The sequence below is a fragment of the Silene latifolia genome, chromosome 11 (genome assembly GCF_048544455.1).
Source record: "Silene latifolia isolate original U9 population chromosome 11, ASM4854445v1, whole genome shotgun sequence".
In the NCBI taxonomy this organism is placed as follows: domain Eukaryota; kingdom Viridiplantae; phylum Streptophyta; class Magnoliopsida; order Caryophyllales; family Caryophyllaceae; genus Silene; species Silene latifolia.
Window position 1 is genome coordinate 206,426,545 of NC_133536.1, and position 21,987 is coordinate 206,448,531.

Sequence of the window (21,987 nt, forward strand, 5' to 3'; positions counted from 1 at the left end):
GCAATCAAAATCAACCTAAGACTCTCGGCCCTGGTCTCGCCGGCGTCATGTTCTTTTCCACATCGGATACCCTTTATGCATCCATGTGGAGGGGGAATATGGTATACGGTACGGCCTACCAAGAGCCACGCCCGATGCGAAGAAGAAGAGGCCGATACAGGAAAATTTTCTGAAATATGCAGAATATATGCTCAACATACATCGGAGCCCATACCACGGCATAGACTACGTTGGGGGCAAATTGATGGGGCATATTCTGCACCGCTGACCAAGTCAACATACTGAGCAAGGTCAAAGATGTCCACAACAAGTCAACGACTTATACTGACCCTAGCCGATGCGACCCCATCGGCCTGTTAGCCTGGGTCTCGGCGTGACAACTAGTCGCCGGGACACATATCCGCGTACTCATATCCAAGACCCCTCGGCGGTGAGTCAACATGGCCCGCCGACCTGCCATAGGTCCCTCGGCCGAGGGGTAGATCGGTCTTTCCACCTGCTAGCCACTTGGCCACTTGGCCACTACGTGACAAAAGGTGAAAGTCTATAAATACTCCTCAACCTTCATTGAGGAAAGGATCCAAGAAACTGAACCTAAATACACTATTCATCTGGTAATATCTCCCTTATCTCTCTACAACATATCTAGCCAAGTAACACAGCTTAATCCTTTGAGTTTACTGACTTGAGCGTCGGAGTGAGTACGCTTGGCACAAAGCCAAGCCCTCAGTTCGTTCATTGTTGCAGGAGAGGCCGAGAGGAACGATAGAGACGCGAGGAATCCAACTCAAGACATTATTCTACGAGCCACGGGTGGTAACGATACTTGCTCTGGAATTACACCCGGAACAATATTATATTAATATATTAATAATAATAATAATAATAATAATAATAATAATAATAATAATAATAATGAATAATATTGTTATAATATTTAGTATTATTATTGGTATTAATTTTATTATTACTATTATTATTATTATTATTATTATTATTATTATTATCTTTTTTTATTTCAATTCAGTTTAGTTCAGTTGAGTTCATATCAAATCAGATCAGTTCACCTACTTCATTTTTGAGTGTCTTAATGAATTGTTTAACTTTCTATTTTGGGAATGTTTTTAATGAACAATTTGAAGATACGTGGACAATTTCGTCCACTTGTTATCTAATAATTGTCCCCTTACAAAGGCATACAAATGATCGAGACGGAGGGAGTAATATGTAAACAAATGACCACACAAAGAGTGTATAAGATAAAGTATGCTTTAAATCTTTTGTTTTTTGTCTCCTATAAAACAATAAGTCACTCTAATATGAATATCGGTTTCAATTACTTAAATACGTAAACCCATATTAATATCCAAAATTTAACAAAAATATTTTTTTAAAAGAACAAAATAATAAGTTAACAAGTCTCGAACCTCCAAGTACTCCCTACTGACTAGTCAGTAGTCACTACCTAACATAAGTCAATACCACAATGACATGTGTTTTATGTGCTCTTAATTGAATCATCTATTGCTAAGTTTAAGTTAAGTCATGGTCTTGCCAAAGACAAGGAAAGATCACTAATTATGCACGTGATAATGAACATGTATTCCCAGTAGCGGACCTATGATTTATATACCACAGGGATACATTTGTTTTTAATAATTATTTTTCAGTTAAAAACTTTTATTTTAGAATTGTTTAAGTAAAATAACATTAAAGAGTAAAAGAAATAGAAAAAAAAAATTAAATAAACGAACTTATTGACAAATAATATTTCTAAAAAGTGGAATACTAGTCTAAGATATAACCTTTTTTTAAACTTTCTAACAATTAACATTAGTTGTTCAATGATTTAGAGTTTTATATATTGCTAAGAGGTCTAAGGATCAAATCTTCTTTCAAACATTTTTTTACTCTAAATAAGTAAATAAATGGAGCTTGTCTGAAAAAGCAAATAAATCTTGATAAAAATCAAAAATTGCTGCAAACTGGATTCGAACTGCCGACCATTCAATCACAAGGAGAGACAACTACCAACTGAACAAGAAGACAATGCTGCTTATGGAAGTTTATATTAGATATTTATTTCTATATTGTTTACAGGGGCACGTTCCCCGCCCCCACCTAGGTCCGCACCGTGAGTATTCCATGTACGCAAATAACGATTAATTGGTTATGAATATTATTTTTTTTTTTTTTTTTTTGGAAGGGATTTTTTTTTTAATTTATTATTATTATCTTAAATTAACTAACTAATGTTAGTTTCCTAAACTACCCTTTACCACCAATAAGTTTAAAATTTGAATGTTGATGGAGGGAACACAAAATACATGAGTAAGTTACAATAATATCCCGGGTGTCGCTCACTTTGAGTAACACCCGGTGTCGCCAAATCATTTTCCAAATCTAAAACTATGGAGCAACAATCAAAACTGAAAATAAGTGCAAATTTTGCTGTACAAATAATTGTTCCATTATTTCTTTTCTCTACATTTTTAATACAGATACCGAAAATAATAACTCCCTTCAGAAAAGCGCCAATTACTAACTTAAATACAATAAATGACCAACAAAATATAACCGGCCCGATAAAAAGTCCAAATTGTGATCTTTTTACGGGTAAATGGGTCCCGAATCCGGAGGGTCCATATTACACAAATGAGACTTGTGGGTTGATCCAAGAACACCAAAATTGCATGAAGTATGAGAGACCGGATAGTGAGTTCATGAAGTGGAGATGGAGGCCCAATGAATGTGAATTGCCCGTATTTGACCCGTACCCGTTTTTCGAGATTATGTGGCTAGGAATCATATGCAATCCTTGATTTGTCTCTTGTCTAAGGTAAGTCGTACGTTAATTTTATTTAGTGTGGGTATATAAGAGACTATTTAATCCACAACCAGATAAGTTGTCACAGGTGATATAAAGATAGAGAAATAATAAGATGAGTTCACAATTTATCCTACTCGTTAATCCCTTTTTAGTGTAACGGGACTCATGAGAACGGATTTAATGCTGACAGGATTTGAAACAAATCATGAGTGTATTGCGCTCATGATTTTACCAACTTATCGTACTCGTTAACACTACACTTTCTACAACCATACTCAATATAATAGATGACTTATTAACACTATCTCAATTTCATTATTTGTTATATGTAGCATAATCGGGTATAAATAGATTAAGCTGTCTCATTTTCTTATATAAGTACCTAGATGATAATATACCTTATTAAATTTGTATGTTTGGTACTATGATTCTCTAGCTTAATTGTCGGCAATAAAAGGTAAATAATAGAGTTGTAGTCTATTAAGGTTAACTATATTTGGTAGTAGTAGGTAATGTACTATGCTTGGATGATTTACTTAAATGATACTCCTACTCCCATCACAATCTTCCAATAATATATAATCCTTTTGTCTCGATTATTTGTCGTTTGGTTCGTTAATGTCAATACTAAAGCCGAGGCAACATCGTCTACTAAGAACGGACTCCAGTTTGTTGTTGTTGGCTCGTTCTTAGTAGACGATGTTGACTCAGCTTTAGTCTTGATAGTTACAAGTGATTCCTTAAGAAAGTTTATTTTGTCAAATGTAAATAAATGGTCGAGGACAGCGGATAGGGAAATAGTACGTGACGATTGAATAATTTCCTTTATATATGCACTTTATTAAAAGTTAATTAAGAATATATGCTGTAGTTTTTGTTACTTTAAGTCTTTAAGGCATTTAGCGTTTACTTTGGGGGTAATTTACTAATACTAATTAGAGTCGGTAAGGCATGAGATTAGTCGTTGTTACTTTTTAGTGCACAATTGAGTCACACAACGAGCTAATAATGCATATGATGGGCCCCCCATGCCCTAAATTGGTGCTGATTGTTGTATGATTAATGATTGCACGTTCAAGTTTAAGTCAGAGACGACTTTTACCATGCAAGTTTTACTTATTTCGTTATTTATTACAATAAATAGTTGAAGTTAGCACGACAGCACAATTAAAGTTTATTGTAAGACGGATTCTATTAATATGGTTGTATTTGATTTGTTTACATTATTTTTGTGTAAAACCGTCTTATACAAGGCTAACTGTAAAGTCAGAGATGACATTTAACAAGTTGAATGATACAGTATAAAATCTGTAGTATAATCGTATTAAATTTACCTTCCCAAAACTTTTTTATAGGATCATTTCACCGTTCGAGTATAACTGTCTCAATAAGAATATTTCACCCTAGGGAAGAACTTCATTTTGAAAAATTGGTAATTTATGATGACTACCTATATCAGTAATCAATGTAAAATATCAGATTGTGAAAATAATTAAATTGAAAATATAATATCAGTAGTTTGGCCATTCGTGCTTATTGTTATTATTAAGTTGTTTTACTTACAAAATCATCTTATACAACAATTTGTGTAAAGTTTGTATCCTCTACAAATTACAGGTCGAGAACCCGATCGACGTCTTATCGAACGCAAAAGACGACGATTTCAAACGATGGCATTTTCCGACCTATAATTTCACACTAGCTATTCTATGGAGTCCATACTTGGTAAAATCCCAAAATAATGATCCAAATGGAAAAAAAGGAGTTAGTTTCTATGGGCTTTATCTAGACGAGGCAGATGAGGCCTGGAAGGCCCAAATTGATAATTTTGACTACATAATCATATCTGCAGGCCACTGGTTCTTCCGGCCCATGATATATTATATGGACCGACATTTCATGGGATGCCGTTATTGTGACAAGGAAAATCTTACGGAGTACTCCCTCATATTCGGGTACCGAAACGCGTTTCGGACTGCCTTTCGGGCTATTTTGGAGAGTGGAGGGTTTAAAGGGACCGTGTTTTTGCGAACGTTTGCTCCTTCGCATTTTGAAGGTAATATAAGTCTTCGGTGCATTGTTGTTAAACTCCCGATCCGGATCGTAGGATCTTACGATTCTACGATGCAAAAAGTGGAGACCGATCCCGATCCTAGGTAGAATCTTTATTTTGTAGGATCTTACGATTCAACTTGTCTCAAATTTGTCTAAAGTAGAATCTTAACCCGATCTTACGATCCCACGATTATACGATCCGATCGACATTATTAACATATCAATTTTTTCTGTTACCAGAATTTTATATATGACTCTTAAGATAGAAATTTACTAAAAACGGGAACAATTTATGGACACATGCTCAAATAATGGTATTTTGAGATTTAAATACGAGATTTGAACATATTTTGATAATACAATTATGTATTTTAATTAATTTGTAGGATCTTACGATTCTACGATCCGATCCTACCGATTCGATCCTACTAAGCCCATCGATCCAAAGTAGGATCCCGATCCTAACAACATTGCTTCGGTGTACATAATTTATCGTGAAACGGCTTTATAATGAAGAGTGAACGAGTTACATGTAGTGAACGAATAACCCTTAGTTATGTTAAGAGCGATCAATTATTAAATAGTTATGAATGTGATGTTATACAAAATTCGTGTCGAAGAGCCTTCGTATCACCCCTAAATTTTCATCTTTTTTTTTTTAAAATAAAAATACAAAGTATTACAGTCTTGCTCCTGTTTTTTATATTTAAAGGTGGGGCTTGGGACAAAGAAGGAGATTGCCAAAGGACAAGGCCCAGTAACAACAGTGAAGTTACATTGGAAGGGTGGAACTTGGACATGTTTACAGCCCAATTGGAAGAATTGAAAGAGGCCCAAAAGTTGGGCCACCAACGTGGTGTTAAATTCCGACTTATGGATATGACCCGAGTCATGTTAATGAGGCCGGATGGGCACCCAAGCAAATACGGGCGACCGGCCGAATATAATGGAAAATTGGCCAACGATTGTGTACATTGGTGCTTACCCGGGCCTATTGATAGTTGTAATGATTTCTTGCTCGAGATGCTAAGGAATGAAAGGTGAAATCTTAGTATTTTTTGGATCTTTAAATTAAGGTATAGAAATACAAGTACAAGGCATATTTATTTTGTTTTATGTTGAAGAAATGTTTGCAATTGTCAATTGGTATAAATTTTTGTACATAATAGACACACATTGTTGTAGTACACATGATTATATATTTACTTGTCTTGTGTGGCGTGGGCTAAAGTATTCAAGCTGGGACTAGGTCCTAAGTGAGTATTTCGGCCTTCGTCATAGATAGGCCATTATAGTCTTTGACGAGTGTATGTTTGCGGCTTAATAGCCTTTGTGTCTTAGCTTGGTGGGTTTATATTCAAGTTAGGGCATGACCTCCTGACGTACTCTTAGAAGTATGTGGTCGGCTTAAGTACTAGCCAACCCTTTGGTGGACTCCTTAGGGGTACTCATGTGTTGATATCATGGGTCTTGGATGCGGTAGTTTTCCGCATGTCGCTAGGTCTGCGCAGGTTTAGGACTAGGGTGTTTACCTTACCTCGTGGTATAGATTCGAGTTACAGAGTGACTATTGACCGTCCTAAGAACTTATGCCTGTCTCTAGATATATTTTCCTTTCTTGTTTGATGATTCTATGAATCATAGAAGGTGAGATGCAAGCCGGCTATGATTGATAGAGTTTGGATACCTGGATGTTATGTGATTCACATGATACTGTAGTATGAGTCGGTCTAGTATTCACATGCTAGGACTATGTGTTGTTATATTGTTGTTCACATGATAAGCACGATTGTCTAGCCTCTATATGCTAAGGCTATGTGTTATTCATATTCATATTCTTATGTTTACATGTTATATTAATTATGACATTTCGTGGTTGGGAAAACTCGGAGTTACTGTAACACCCCCATACTCCAAGTGCCTTACCAGGACCACTCAGGTATAAGGATACTACCATCTCGGTTACCCGAGGCAATGATAATCATAAGACAATAAAGAAACATATTTAAATAGTAAATATAATTTAAGTGATTACATATCTCAAACCAAAACTGTCAAAGGAATTACAAAGTACTCAATCCGTCTACTGATAAAACTATCAAGCTACTAGACATCGTCGACGACACAAATGGAAGACTTCTAAGCGCAACGTGATGACTCATCCCGGCTATCCCGTACGCATCATATCATACCGCTCAATAATCGCTCACCACCCCGAATGGATCACCACATTTTTAAAACATTTAAACGGGGTCGACTATTTAAACAAGTTATATATCAACAAGACAACAACCAACACAAACTCAAGCAATCATACACAATCAGGCACTCCACTCCATCTCCGTCACCGACTGTCCACTGGACCAGCCCTGCCAGTGGGGGACCGCAGCCGTTCCCACCTAAGCCCCGCTCATCATACCGAGCGATAACCCTGTCCCATTAATGTGCATATCCCCTCCCGTAGCGGGTTCCACGGAGGGCGAAACTAGGGCGTGAAGCCACTCCCGCAAGTGACTCCACTCAGCCGAGAACGCATCTCGAGAACCACAGACAAACAATCACAATCACAATATCAACAACCGTCTGAATCAATCCACAATGTATAAGCACAACCGTCTGAATCAATCAATCACACTAATTACAGCACAATCACCACACATCATGTAAGTAATACTGAGTAGGAAAACCCTACCTGGAATAGCAACACAATCAGATGGTCTCAACATCTGTATCAATATTCCTCTCCTACGAATCCTCCTCCTAACATATAATCATGCAATTGTTACCAATCAAGAAACATAACAAAAACCCTCAATCCCAAAATTAGGGTTTAACGAAACTTAACGAAATACTATAAAATTGGTATGTAGATCTTAACCTCGACACAAGGATTACAAAGGTATAAAGAACGATGGAATCCGACCTCTCGAGCTCCGGGATTTGTCAGTAACACGGATGAATGCGAAGAACGTAACTTGAATCTCTTTTCAATGTGATTAGGTTTGTAAAAGTGTGTTGTAAAGATGACGGAAAGATTTATATATATTAATTCGTGTTATTAACAAAACCCGACAAAACATCACCCGTAAACCGGCTACTCGATCGAGTAACTGACATACTCGATCGAGTGTCGGCTACTCTATCGAGTACCTAAGGCTACTCGATAGAGTACCCGGCTACTCTATCGAGTACCTAAGGCTACTTGATAGAGTACCCTACAGGTCAGAAACTATTTTAAAAAAATGCAAAACACCCTTACTCGACAGAGTAAGACCTACTCGATAGAGTACCCAGAGACTCATAAAACCGTAGTATTATAGTTACTCCCCACTGACTGTGGCTTTCTTATTTGTATAAAATGCGATTGACAGGTAGGTGATGCATATATGGGGTACATGGACGAGCTAGCGAGCAAAGTAACCTTGGGACCTAGATTGGCTTTATTTTATTGTGACCCTTAAACACTTTTTATGTCATATACTTTTTAGGGACATATGTCTCCCTTTTTCATATTTGGGTTGTATAACTTTGTTTCGCGACTTTAACGATGTTCTATTTATGAGATTTATTTTAGACCTTGCATGTTTGACACCTTCCCATTTGGATATTTTTATAACAGGTTCAGGTTTTAAAAATTACAGGTTTTTACCCAAATGAACATATTACAAACATATCCATGCAGTTTTATTCTAGAGTTACGTGTTTACTTTTCCGCAATGAATGAGGGTGTCACATTAACCTTCCACTAAATCCGGCCTTGACCTCGGCTCTATGCCAATCCGACTTTTTTTTCTCTCTAAAAGGTTAAAATAAATATGTTCCCACCCACTTCACTGCTAAACCTTCTTCGAGTTAAGTCAGAATCAGACGTGGATCAACTCAACCTCTGATACTCCTTTTCAGTATTAGATGATCCAGTCTTGATCCATAACCAGCTTTACCCCAACTTGTGAATAATCTTAGTTAAAACACATGTAAAAACTTCATCTTGCTTTCAAACTCCATCATACCTTGCTTGACACCATAACTCAAACACTCTTTTACCCATTTCACACTCCTCAATATTCCAAATTCACACCCACAATACCTTTACCATAATGTATATGTTAACATAACCAACGACTCTTTGCCCTCCATTATATCTGGCCTTGACTTTTTGCCAATCCTACCTTTTTTTCTTTAAAATGTTAAAACAATTATGTTCTCACTCACTTCACCGTTAAACCTTCTTCAAGTTAGGTCAGGATCAGACGTGAATCAACTCATCCTCACATGCCCCTTTTTAGAATTAGATGATCCGGTTCTGATCTGATACAAAATAAAGGTTTTCCATAAATTATTAGGACTAGTTTATTTCCTAATTAGAGATTATTATTAGTTTATTTTATTTACTAGTTAACAGAATAAGGCAAGACGGTTTTAGGTAAGTTTCAGATTGTGTTTTAGGTTAGCTAGGTTGGTTTCTAACTCCTATATAAGGAGGTCTAATGTATTGTTTATCACACAGATTGAGAATTAATAATAAAAAAAAAAACAGAACTTTGCTTTGCTGCGTGCAATTGTGAATTTCGGATCGACGCGTTCGTTCCAAGCTTTGTTATTGTTTGACGCGTTTTCAGACTCTAACCCGATTGATAGCAATAGGTCTTGCGATTCAATCACCATTGTTCGATCTATAGGTCTAGATCGCGCAAATATCCCATTGTTTCGATTTCAAGACAGATTTCGAAGAAAATATCCCTTTTTAATTATTGTTCGTTATTCTTTGAAACCGCTTCCGCGTAACTTTCGTATCATTAGTGGTAATCAGAGCATAGGTTACAGATTCTATTTCGATGGCTGAGCTCGATGATGACACCATACTGGCTGAAGTACGAGATTACCTACGTAATAGGCCAACGGGACCCAGAAGTGGACCGAGACAGAAGCCCGTGGATGAGTTCAAAATCACGGAGTTGCCGGAATTTGTTGGTGGAACTGATCCTGAAGACTATTTGGATTGGGAGCGTAAAATTGATCGCATGTTTGATTTCAAGGATCTCGACGATGAGAAACGCTGCAAGTATGCAATCTTGAGGTTGAATAAGAGTGCTTCCTTATGGTTCGAAAGTTTGAAGGTAAAGAGGACTAGGGCTGGAAAAGGAAAAATCACTTCCTGGGAGTCTTTGAAAGGCAAATTGCGAAAGAGGTATGTGCCTTCGACATATAAACTGTCTTTGTATCGGAAAATTTCTGATTTGATGCAAGGAAAACTGAATGTTAGCGAGTACATTGACGAATTTGAGAAATTATCGTTAATGGGTGAAGTAGAAGAGCCCGAAGAACAAAAGATGGCTAGATTTTTGCGTGGCCTTAAGCGGGGTATAGCTGATACAGTTGAGCTACAACAGTATTCTGATTTCGACACACTTTGTAGCTTAAGTCTGAAAGTTGAAGCTCAGGGCAGGACTAGATACGGGTCTAATGATTCGAATAAAGCCTCAACTTGGGCTAAAACTGACGTGTTGGAAACAGGTAGTTCGAGTTCTAATGCTAACACAGTTTTTACTCCTGTTTTAACGCCTAGTACAGCTCCTACGGTGTCTAAAACCGCTGCAAATTCTAAGGAGCAGAATGTAATGAAAGTCCGGTGCTTTAAATGTCAGGGATTTGGACATTATCAGAATGCTTGCCCAAATAAACGTAACATAGCGTTGAGGGCAGCAGTAGCTGTTCGGGACGAGTTACTTAATGAAGAAGATGAGACTTTGGGAGGAGTATTTAATCTCAATGAAGCCAAGGAGGAGAATAAACTGGCCGAGGCCGAGGAGGTTTACATTGCACCTATGTATGATACATTGGTTATTCGCTCTTTGCAAACTAATTCAGCACCGGAAAACTTGGAGCAACGAGATCTAATCTTCCATACTAAGTGCCAAGTTCAAGACAAATGGTGTAGCTTGATTATTGATGGTGGAAGTTGCACAAATGTAGCATCAAGTGAGATGGTGTCTAAGCTTGGTCTGGAGACAATGGCTCATCCTAAGCCTTATTCATTGCATTGGTTGGATGATGGTAAGAAGGTTAAGGTTTCGAAACAGGTTCGAGTAGGATTGGCCATGGGCTCCTATAGTGATGAGATTTTGTGTGACGTGCTTCCAATGGATGCTTGTCATATATTGCTAGGGCGTCCTTGGCAATATGATCGGGATGTGGAGCATCGGGGAAGGAGCAATGAGTATGTGCTGAATTCTAATGGGAAGATGGTTGTGTTGAAGCCTATGACAACAAAGGCTGTCCAAGCATTGCATTCTGGTCATGGTAAGAGTCCAAAATTGTCTATGTTTGCTATTGCTTACACGAGTCGATTGGAGGTATATGAAGGTGAGAAACGTTCTGACTTCAATGACGGTTATGCGTTGGACTTGAATCGTCCTCCAATATTTGATAACTATGGAGTTGAGGAGGCATGTGGTACGGGTTGTGAGTTTCATTTCGGTCCCAATGTTAATGACCTGTGTGTTTCGTTCGATTCTGACCCGAAATTCGAGAGGTTTGTTAATCCAAGTGGGAATACTTTCAAGCCTTGTGGAGTACGAGTTACATCCAGCAGCTATTTGATTGATTTACAGGTACAATCGCATGCTGCAATTTTGCAGACATGGTCGAGTTTGTATCGTTGGTTCAGCAAAGAAACTCGTGGTAAATCGCTTATGCTTGTGCACGGAGGGAGGTGGGGTGGATGGCACAAGGACATGATGAAAGTACGGCAACGAAAACTCTTGTTCATCATCATTTTCGCTATCTTGCTTGTCGTGTTCAACTTTGATCCCGGAGAAGCAATGCTACAAGAATTGAGGTCAATTCTCTTCCAAGGGGGAGGGGATGATCCAAAAATAAAAAGCTTAAATGAGGTAGTAGACGGAGTAGCTTGCCAAGCTAAAATTGGGACATTGCAGCTCATGGAAACGTAATAACTCGAGTTTAGCTAATTTTATTATTACTAGAATATTATTATTTAGAATAAGCAAGTTTAATATTTCAGCTTATTAGTTTATTTCCTAAGTTTAGAATAAGGAAGTTTATTTATCTCATAATAATAGAATAAGGCAATATTGTTCTAGTTGGTTTAGGAAAGGTTTAGGGAAGTGTTTAGCAGCCATTAGGACGGTTTGCTTGTTTTATAAATAGGACTCTATTTGTATTCTTTAATTCACGTTTTTGATTCAAGAAATAAAAGCTGAAGCTTTCACGTTTACAAGTTTGTGTAAACACCTCGGTTCGACGCGTTCGTTCCAAACCCGGTTTTCGTCGACGCGCGTTTTCAGGCTTAAACTAGATCGACTAGCAATAGGTCTTGCAACATCGATCACCATTGGTTGGATTATAGGTCTAATCCAAGCAAATATCCGGTTCGTTGTTCTCTGTTATTGATTCGTTATTCTTGTGTTACTTATTGCTGTTTTCATCTCGTGTTAATTTCGTATTCGACCTTCAACCCATTGTTAATGGTTCCGTTAATTGCTGGAACTGCTGGTGTTGTGTTGTTGTTGGTGTTATTGTGGCTAAGGTGTGTTGGTTGGCTTCCGCGAATTAACGAAAGTTTATAAATTACTGTTCACGACGCGGTACTGTTCATCCGCGAAAAAAAGAACTGAAAAAAAAATATGTCGGCGGTGTTCTCGTTTGAAAGGTTCTATGAGGAGAATGTTCAGTTTGATCCGAAATTGCCTCCTATTTTTGATGATTATAATGATAAAGAGACAATTGAGGTTAATGCTGATGTTATTTTTCAAGAACAAGATCTAGTTAATAAGTGTGTCAATGGAAAATTATTTGGTAATGCTGATGGGCATAATTATTTTATGAACCAGATTCCCTGTAATTGACATAGGTGATTCAAAAGGATTAAAGCTTGGTGTCGTGCAAGGAGGGTGGTGGGGTGGAAGGCACGAACTCATATGGGAAAAGATGGATAAGCTTGAAGGCTGCATTGAAGATGACAAGCTGAAAAGGAGAGCAATGATTTTCACGAATAACTTCATGTTCTTAGTCAATTTTGCATCTGAATTTGCTAGGATTGTATTCGATCCCGGTGGATTCCATGGTTCTAAGAATCGGGACGATTCTTTTGAAGAGAGGGAGTATGATACAAAATAAAGGTTTTCCATAAATTATTAGGACTAGTTTATTTCCTAATTAGAGATTATTATTAGTTTATTTTATTTACTAGTTAACAGAATAGGGCAAGACGGTTTTAGGTAAGTTTCAGATTGTGTTTTAGGTTAACTAGGTTGGTTTCTAACTCCTATATAAGGAGGTCTAATGTATTGTTTATCACACAGATTGAGAATTAATAATAATAATAAAAAAAACAGAACTTTGCTTTGCTGCGTGCAATTGTGAATTTCGGATCGACGCGTTCGTTCCAAGCTTTGTTATTGTTTGACGCGTTTTCAGACTCTAACCCGATTGATAGCAATAGGTCTTGCGATTCAATCACCATTGTTCGATCTATAGGTCTAGATCGCGCAAATATCCCATTGTTTCGATTTCAAGACAGATTTCGAAGCAAATATCCCTTTTTAATTATTGTTCGTTATTCTTTGAAACCGCTTCCGCGCAATTTTCGTATCATGATCCATAACCAACTTTAAATAATCGTAGTTAAAACACATGTACAAACTTCACCTTGCTTTCAAGTTTATCCCCCTCCATTATACCTTGCTTGACACCATGGACTCAAACACCCTTTTACCCATTTCACACTCCTCAATATCCCAAATTCACACACACAAAACCTTTACCATAATGTACATGTTAACATAACTTTGAATCTACCCTTTCTACATCCCTCCAAAATATTAGTCAACTTTCTCCCCTTCCTAAACCACCTTCCTACATCTCTTACCTCCTAAGGCAATAATAACTACCACAATCTCCAAACCCATTAATTTATTCCCACCTACCCTACACAATTTAATAATCACATCATCAATTTAATTATATCATTAATCATTAATTTAATCCCTTTCAAACAACAACTAGTCTTGTATAAAACGGTTTATATTAATATACAACTGATCTAAACACAACTCTATTACTAATTAAAATAGTATTTAAGAGAAATCGTTTTACAATAAATTTGTATAAAATCGTCTTATCTCGAATAATGGTACTTAAGAAAGCCAAAGGAAAGATCACTTCCTTAATCACAAGACCCTTCCAAAAACCAAGAACTTTTCCAATTCAACCTCTTCCTCCTCCTTCATCATCATACAACAACAATAACAACATCCCTCCATTTTTTCCACTACTTCCACCCCAAAACCCACCATATCCACGACAACAACAAAGAATGAGACCATCATACCCTTCCCCATTCCGTTTCCCTGCAACAAACTCAACAGTATTACCAGACCCTTCTTCCCATTTTACCCCTGAATTACTCTCTTCACCATTACCAACAAACTCATTTTTTCAAAACTTTGTGCTCAAAAATGGTGATCAACCTGAATACATCCACCCATATCTCATCCGTCTCTCAAATTCTTCGCTTTCGGTTTCATACCCAACTCGATTTGCTAATTCTTCTTTCATTTACCAAGTTTTTAACCCTGATTTCACCATTACTGGATCCAATTTCGATGACCCTAATCGCAAATCGCATAAAGTTTCAAACTTTAGTGATCTTAGTGTTACTGTTGATTTCCCTGCAGTAAATTTACGGTTTTTCTTAGTTAGAGGAAGCCCTTTTATTACCTGTGTTGTTCCATGTGGTAAAACTAGTTTTACCATTTCAACTATTCATGCAATTTTATCAATTACTGCTAATGTTACTAATACTAAGTATGTTGTTAAGTTAAATAATGGTCAAACTTGGGTAATTTATGCTTCTTCACCTATTAATTTTACCCATGATTTGTCTAATATTAGTTCTGATGCATTTTGTGGGATTATTAGGGTTGCAGTTATACCCAATTCAGATGGTAATTATGAGCCAATTCTTGATAGATTTAGTTCATGTTATCCTGTTAGTGGTAATGCAGTATTGTGTAAGCCATTTGGTGTGGATTATAAGTTTGAAAAGAGAGGGTGGGGTGATTTGTTGATGCTTGCTCATCCATTGCATTTAAAATTGTTGTCAAATGATGACGGAAATAATGTGGTTGTTTTGGATGAATTTAAGTATAAGAGTATTGATGGGGATCTTGTGGGTGTTGTTGGGGATTCATGGTCATTGAGGACTGATCCTGTTTCAATTACTTGGCATTCTAATAAAGGGGTTAGGGAGGATGCATATGATGAAATTGTGTCTGCTTTGAGTAAGGATGTTGCGAGTTTGGATGCCGCGTCTATTTCTACCACTTCATCATATTTTTATGGGAAATTGATTGCTAGAGCTGCTAGGATGGCTTTGATTGCTGAGGAGGTTTGTTATAGTGATGCTATTCCTGTTGTTAGGAAGTTCTTAAGGGATGCAATTCAGCCTTGGTTAGATGGGACTTTTAATGGAAACGGGTTTTTATATGACGGGAAATGGGGTGGGATAGTGACTAAACAAGGAGCTACTGATTCAGGAGCTGATTTCGGGTTTGGGGTTTATAATGATCATCATTACCATTTAGGTTACTTCCTGTATGGCATTGCGGTACTAGCTAAGATTGATCCCGCTTGGGGGAGGAAGTATAGGCCTCAGGCTTATTCATTGATGGCGGATTTCATGAATTTGGGGAAACGGGCTAACTCGAGTTACACCAGGTTAAGATGTTTTGATATGTATAAACTTCACTCTTGGGCTAGTGGGTTGACTGAATTTGCTGATGGGAGGAATCAGGAAAGTACGAGTGAGGCGGTAAATGGTTACTATTCAGCCGCTTTAATGGGGCTTGCTTATGGGGATACGCATCTAGTTGCTGTCGGTTCAACACTTGCAGCAATTGAGATGCAAGCGGCCCAAACTTGGTGGCATGTGAGGGAAGGTGAGGGTATGTATGAGGATGACTTTAGTAGACAAAACAAGATGGTGGGTGTTCTTTGGGGAAACAAAAGGGATAGCGGACTTTGGTTTGCCCCACCCGACTGGAAAGAATGTAGGCTCGGGATTCAAGTTTTACCCATATTGCCAATCACTGAGGCCTTGTTTCCTGATACCGGATTTGTCAAGGATCTTGTGAATTGGACAATGCCGGCTTTGAGCCGAGAGGGGGTGGGTGAAGGTTGGAAGGGATTTGTTTACACCTTGGAGGGACTGTATGATAAAGATAGTGCCCTAAATAAGATTAGAAACTTGAAGGGGTTCGATGATGGTAATTCCCTCTCGAATCTTCTATGGTGGATTCATAGCAGAGGTGATGATGAAGAATGCCGTTATGGACCAGGAGGTCACTCTTGGTATGGCCACTATTGCCATTGATTTCAGTATCTGCAAACTCCGGTTTGTTGTGAATTTCAGATTTGCATGGACACTCTTCAATCTTATCTTGTTTTTCGTAAAAAAAAAAAAAAAACATGTTCTGTAATTGAGATGTCTTTACTTGTTAGACTAACCCATTATCCCTATAATTTAATCGAGGAATATAGAAGGATTTGGATTAGTCTCGCTTGTGAGACCGTCTCATATAAGGATCACTGCTTGTATTTATTTCAGCAACCTGTATTGTGCTGCATGGTTTGGTTTCTCAGCTACTTCTGTAAATATTCCGAGAGACATACATTCTGAGTTATGTTTGATATATCAATAAATTTCCCTATTTATTTTCAGTTAGTCGTATAAGCATTTGTATCGTGTCCTTCACTCCCGTCTTACTTAACCATGTCGATTACCAGAATCTCATTTTGCGACAGACATACTGTTCTGAATGTTTTGTGCTCGTAATTTCTGGAGTTTAATGTTTGCCGTATTATATGAGATGGCTTTACATGTAAGACATACCCGTTATCCCTATAATGTGATGGAGGAATGTAGATGGATTTGGATTAGTCTCACATGCGAGACGGTCTCATATAAGGACCACTGCTTGTACTGTATTTTAGTATTGAGAGTTGCTGCAAGTTCCATTTGCTACAGTATACTTTGAAGAGGTAAAACGGTTGCACACAAATGTTATTGTAAGATAATAGATTAATTTACCTAATTGACCCCAATAAAATAATCTCCCACTACTTATCATGCTTGGGTAAGGAGGACATTAAGGTACTTTTTAAATTGGTTTTATTGTTAAATCGGTTTTACAATAGACTTAAGATTTTTCCTCCAGCGTTTTATGTGTCATTTTAAATAAGTATAAAAGTCGGATTATTACTGTCATCGTTGAGTTATTTTCGAAAGAATAAATGAAAATTGGGTTATTTTTGTTAAATTTGCCTTAATTAGATATACATTCATTTTACAATTATAATAAATAAATTTTATTTAAAATACTAAAAAACAATCCCGGGAATTTTCACGGGTGTTACACTAGTTATATATTGGTTTTTTTACCCCTTCGTTAATGAAAACTAACATAACCAAACTAACATAATAACATAGGCATGGACTCCAAAGCGCGCATCTATTTTCTCTTGTGCTCCCCGTCAATAAAAAAGGTCACTTAAAAAGTGAACAATAGAAGAATAGGATGCTCTTTGGACTAACGGCGATATGGAAACTATTCACGTGGAGTTTGCATGAAAAGGTAACTAGAAATTCATATGGTCACTTATCTTTTTTTTTTAATCTATTTATCTCTTCTTTGATGTAGATTATTAGTACGAGCTTTCTCATTTCCATTGCCTTGAAAATAGGGATTCACAACCTAATTACCTTAAGCTTATCAGTTTATGAGTTCAATACAAGCTAATTGATGCAATAGTTTAGATTATTCGAGTAGATCCTTAGGCCAGACCACCCACCTAAAACCCGATTTCGCTTAGCCTACACATACAATCCCCTTTCGCTGTCAACCTAGAATTACATCCAACCCACCATCTATTTTGGTCACCGTCCTATCGACTATCACTACCAAAAGTCCAAAATTATAGCCAACCCGTCTTGGCCACTACCCTCTTGGTACAAACCGTCATCACAACCAAAACACCATCTGGGAAGAATAATTTAGGAAGAATAATTTGAAGAATAATTTAGGAAGAATAATTTGAAGAATAATTTAGGAAGAATAATGAATTTTACAAAAAATCATCTACTGAAATGGATAAGATTTGAAAATAGTTATGCTTCACGGTTTGTGTAAATAATGTCTCTAATTAGTAATTACTGCAATCAAATAGTCACAGTTTATTTTTCAAATTTATGTGTCCCTAATATTGAGTAGTACTTTTGATTTATGCATTACGCTTAAATTGATAATTTGATTTACTTTAGGGATTTTAACATTCATGTCTTTACCTAAATTATCTTATTACTTCGTACCCCCGAGTTAATTGTTATACTCTCAAAAGCCACATATCTTATTTGCACTGGAACAACAATAACAAAAGCTTAATAAAGCCAGATGTTTATTTTTTTTGACTTTTATGATGAGTGGTTTGCGAGGAATTTTAGCGCGTTTAAAGATTTGGTGGTTAGAATGTAAAACTATGTTCATTATTGAGGTTCACAACTAAACCATGTCAATAGCAACTAAAATTAGCACTGGTTTGGTGTGTTAGAGCTAATAGGGGTTAAAACCGCTCAAAGTCAACATGTCCTTAAGGATATAAATTCTGTCAATCAAGGCTTTATTGTGGCTCGATTGAGCTTAATATGATGACCAAATTTTATGAGATTATACATAGGCTTTGTAAGATCTACATGCATGTAGTCTTAAATGATAACTACTCTCCAAGACCAAATTTCGTCCAGAGTCGAGTCATGCTTAGCTAAACTCTTATACTTTGTTTTAGTTTATCAATTAGCCGACTTTAAATAACTTCGTTTTAGGAGTTAAATTAGAGAACCCAACTTTTAAGAGCAATTTTGAAGTAATATTAGATACTCCAAATCTTACTAGACACTAAAGTTAGAGCATATTAAATGAACATACAACTTGTAGTATACATTGATGCTAACAAAATTTCCATATCTTATTGAGCCCTATTGAATGCCTCGGTAGGTTTCATATGATGATTCATGTCAGCTGTTATAACTAATTTTTTTTAAAAAAATAGATAATTTACCCATCTTATTTAATTTAAAGGATTTTGTAATCTTATCATGTTTATTATTGTTATTATTATTTTTTTAAAATAAAAAAATTATTATTATTATTATTATTTTTTATTATTATTATTATTATTATTATTATTATTTTTTTTTTTTTTTTTTTTTTTTTAAAAAAAAGGGATGCGCGCAGTTTTCATAGATAGAAAAATAGAAGTTTACATGAAATTGGTGGGAAGCCGAAAGATAATCTGGGCCCCACCTCCTCCTTATTATTATTATTATTATTATTATTATTATTATTATTATTATTATTATTATTATTATTATTATTATTATTATTATTATTATTATTATTATTATTATTATTATTATTATTATTAGTTTACCGAGAACATAATTTGAGTCCAATGCATTTGGAAATAATTTCAGCATTTGTGCTTAGTGATTTATCATGAGAGATTATACAAAATATCGAACAACCGCAAACAACTTTGAGTGCTTTTAGTGACAAAGAGATTTCGAGCGATATTAAATATTCCAATTTTTTTTGAAGGGACAAGATTCCAAGTTTTAGAAACTACTTACTAAAATATACAATAGTTCAATAATCATCCTTTTAAATACTGATTAATACGGAGTACTATCCTTGTAATATGGAGTACTATCCTTGTTAGGATAAAGAGTTCTATTACTGCTAGTCTGCTACTACTCTTTGAAAGAAATCTTTATCATATCTTTTTAAAGAATTATAGCCAAGGTTTCTCACAAATAATAAAAAATTTGCAATCAATAAAATCATGGTGATTGTAGAATACTATGGAATATATCTCCTCACCATGCATTTAACCCGCCCCATTCTCATCCGATGATCAGATTATGGAAAGGCACAATCAATAGAATCATGGTAATTGTAGAATACTATGGAATATATGTATATATACACTAACCTAGGATTCCAAAACGGGTCTACTATAATCACACGATCCGCTTTTGTCAATGTCAACCCAACGCCTCCAACCTGAGAGGTCAACAGAAAGACAGATGCCTTGCCTTCTTGAAATTCTTGTTCATTATCAATCAAACAAATCAATCTATCTCCATCACGAAATATTTCCTTCTATCCAACATACTTTCATTGAGAGTTAAAGTTGAATACTTACCTTGATGAATTTTAGTCTATCAGTGTCATTGGTCTTGCCGTCCATACGGAGATACGTGTAGCCAAGGTCTTTAACTGATTTCTAAGATAAAAGAATAAACATCAACACTACCACCATTGTACAAAACAAGCATATGAAATTTAAATTGTAATAAAACTAACCTGGATGAGATCCAGCATAATCACTGATTGTGAAAATACAAGAACTGTGTGCTTCCTCGGAATTAAGATTTTCTACAAGAGTTTTCATAGAAAATTAGTGTTTGTTTGGTAAGCAAAATGATCATTTGTTTGGTAAGAAAAATGAGGTTCGAGTCGAGGCAAAATAAAAATGATCCTTTGTTCCTTTATTTGGTAAGAAAAATGAGGTTCAAGTCGAGGCACTTCCTCGGAATTAAGATTTTCTACAAGAGTTTTTATAGAAAACTAGCTTTTGTTTGGTAAGCAAAATGATCCTTTGTTTGGTAAGCAAAATAAGGTTTGGGTCGAGGCAAAATAAAAATGATTTGGAGGGATTAATCTCTCGCTTCATTTCCCCTTCCAAACAAAGGGTCTATAAATAATAAACAATCTCTCGTTTCATTTCCCCTCCCAAACAAAGAGTCTATAAATAATAAACAAAGCCAAAATAAGACATATCCACTAACCAACAAAGATGATATAAATAATATCTTGCAAGACAATTTATCATTATTATCATTTCTCTTCCGAAAATTTCCTACCGGGTTAGCTAGTTTAACTGTCATTTCCTTTGCACTGCCTTCTTCACAGATTGGATCGTCTTCATCTTCATCTGCTCCTCCACCTTCTTCACAGATTGAGTCCTCTTCATCTTCATCTGCTCCTCCACTTTCCAAGCAATATGGATCGTTACATATTTTTCTCATAATCTTTAATAAGTACATTTTATTGTTAGATTGTTGCAAGGGCTAAATCTCAGAAATAAAAAACATTTCAATAAATCAAATAATAAACAAAATATTCCTAAACTTGTGGAGGAAGAAATACTAGATGATTTTTCGTTGAATGATGCATTAACATCTTTATCAGAATGAAGATGGTACGTGGATGAAGGTGATTCATAGCAAAAACTGGAAGGAAGTGAACAATTCTGCACAAAAGCCTGAACAGAAGTTATTGATTCTAACTTTTCCCTGATGATGTTGCGAGTGAAATTGCCTATTGGAAAATTTTTGTCTATTTTTACATATTAAGAGTTAATCCACCATGGATGGTGGTATCTGGTTTTATCAATAGGGTTTGGAAACAATTTGAGGTTGACAAAATCTCATTTATGCCTAACGGAATATTCATTGTGAGATTTAAATCCCTTGAGAAAGTTCAACATGACTTATAAATTCTGATTAAATTATGTTTGATAATAAACCGGTCATTGTTAATGAATGGGCGCCTGAGGTAGAACTTATCAAACATGAGGTTGAATCAGTTCCGATATGGATTAAGCTGAAAGGTTTAGAGCTAAAGTTTGGGGGTCAAGGGGCTTTAAGGAAGATTGTGAGCTCTGTTGGTGAGTTTTTACGGTGTGAAGAACTCACAAACAATAAAACCCTGTTGAATTATACTAAGATTATGGTTAAAGTTAAGCTGAATCAGAAGTTCCCGGAATCCATTGATTTCAAGGACGAGAAGGGGAAAATGCGACATGTTACTGTATTATATGACTGGTTGCTAATTATCTGTAAAAAATGCAAAGGGATAGTTCACTCTACACTTGTCTGCTAGAAGAATGAGGGTGTCATTAAACCAACTGTGAAGCAGGTTTGGTGATCTAAGCAAGGTGTAGTTAAGCTTGTCTAAGTT

At 36.2% G+C, this 21,987-nt stretch overlaps 2 protein-coding genes and 1 pseudogene across 2 annotated transcripts; 2 read left to right on the forward strand and 1 right to left on the reverse strand.

Annotated features, from left to right (window-relative positions):
- Positions 1-2,411: 2,411 nt before the first annotated feature.
- Positions 2,412-5,929, forward strand: LOC141614759 (protein trichome birefringence-like 19; annotated as a pseudogene).
- A 7,680-nt stretch (positions 5,930-13,609) lies between these two features.
- LOC141612463 (glucan endo-1,3-beta-D-glucosidase) lies at positions 13,610-16,636 on the forward strand. Its single transcript, XM_074431243.1, has one exon. It carries the CDS (start codon positions 14,037-14,039, stop codon positions 16,278-16,280), a length of 2,244 nt encoding a protein of 747 aa, XP_074287344.1. The 5' UTR covers positions 13,610-14,036; the 3' UTR covers positions 16,281-16,636.
- Positions 16,637-18,297: 1,661 nt separating this feature from the next.
- On the reverse strand, positions 18,298-21,053 carry LOC141614760 (protein CHROMATIN REMODELING 24-like). Its single transcript, XM_074433505.1, has 5 exons — positions 20,814-21,053; positions 20,329-20,400; positions 20,168-20,248; positions 19,955-20,025; positions 18,298-18,322 (listed from the first exon to the last, which is right to left on the reverse strand). The coding sequence occupies exons 1-5, from the start codon at positions 21,051-21,053 to the stop codon at positions 18,298-18,300; spliced, it is 489 nt and encodes a 162-aa protein (XP_074289606.1).
- Between the last annotated feature and the right edge of the window lie 934 nt (positions 21,054-21,987).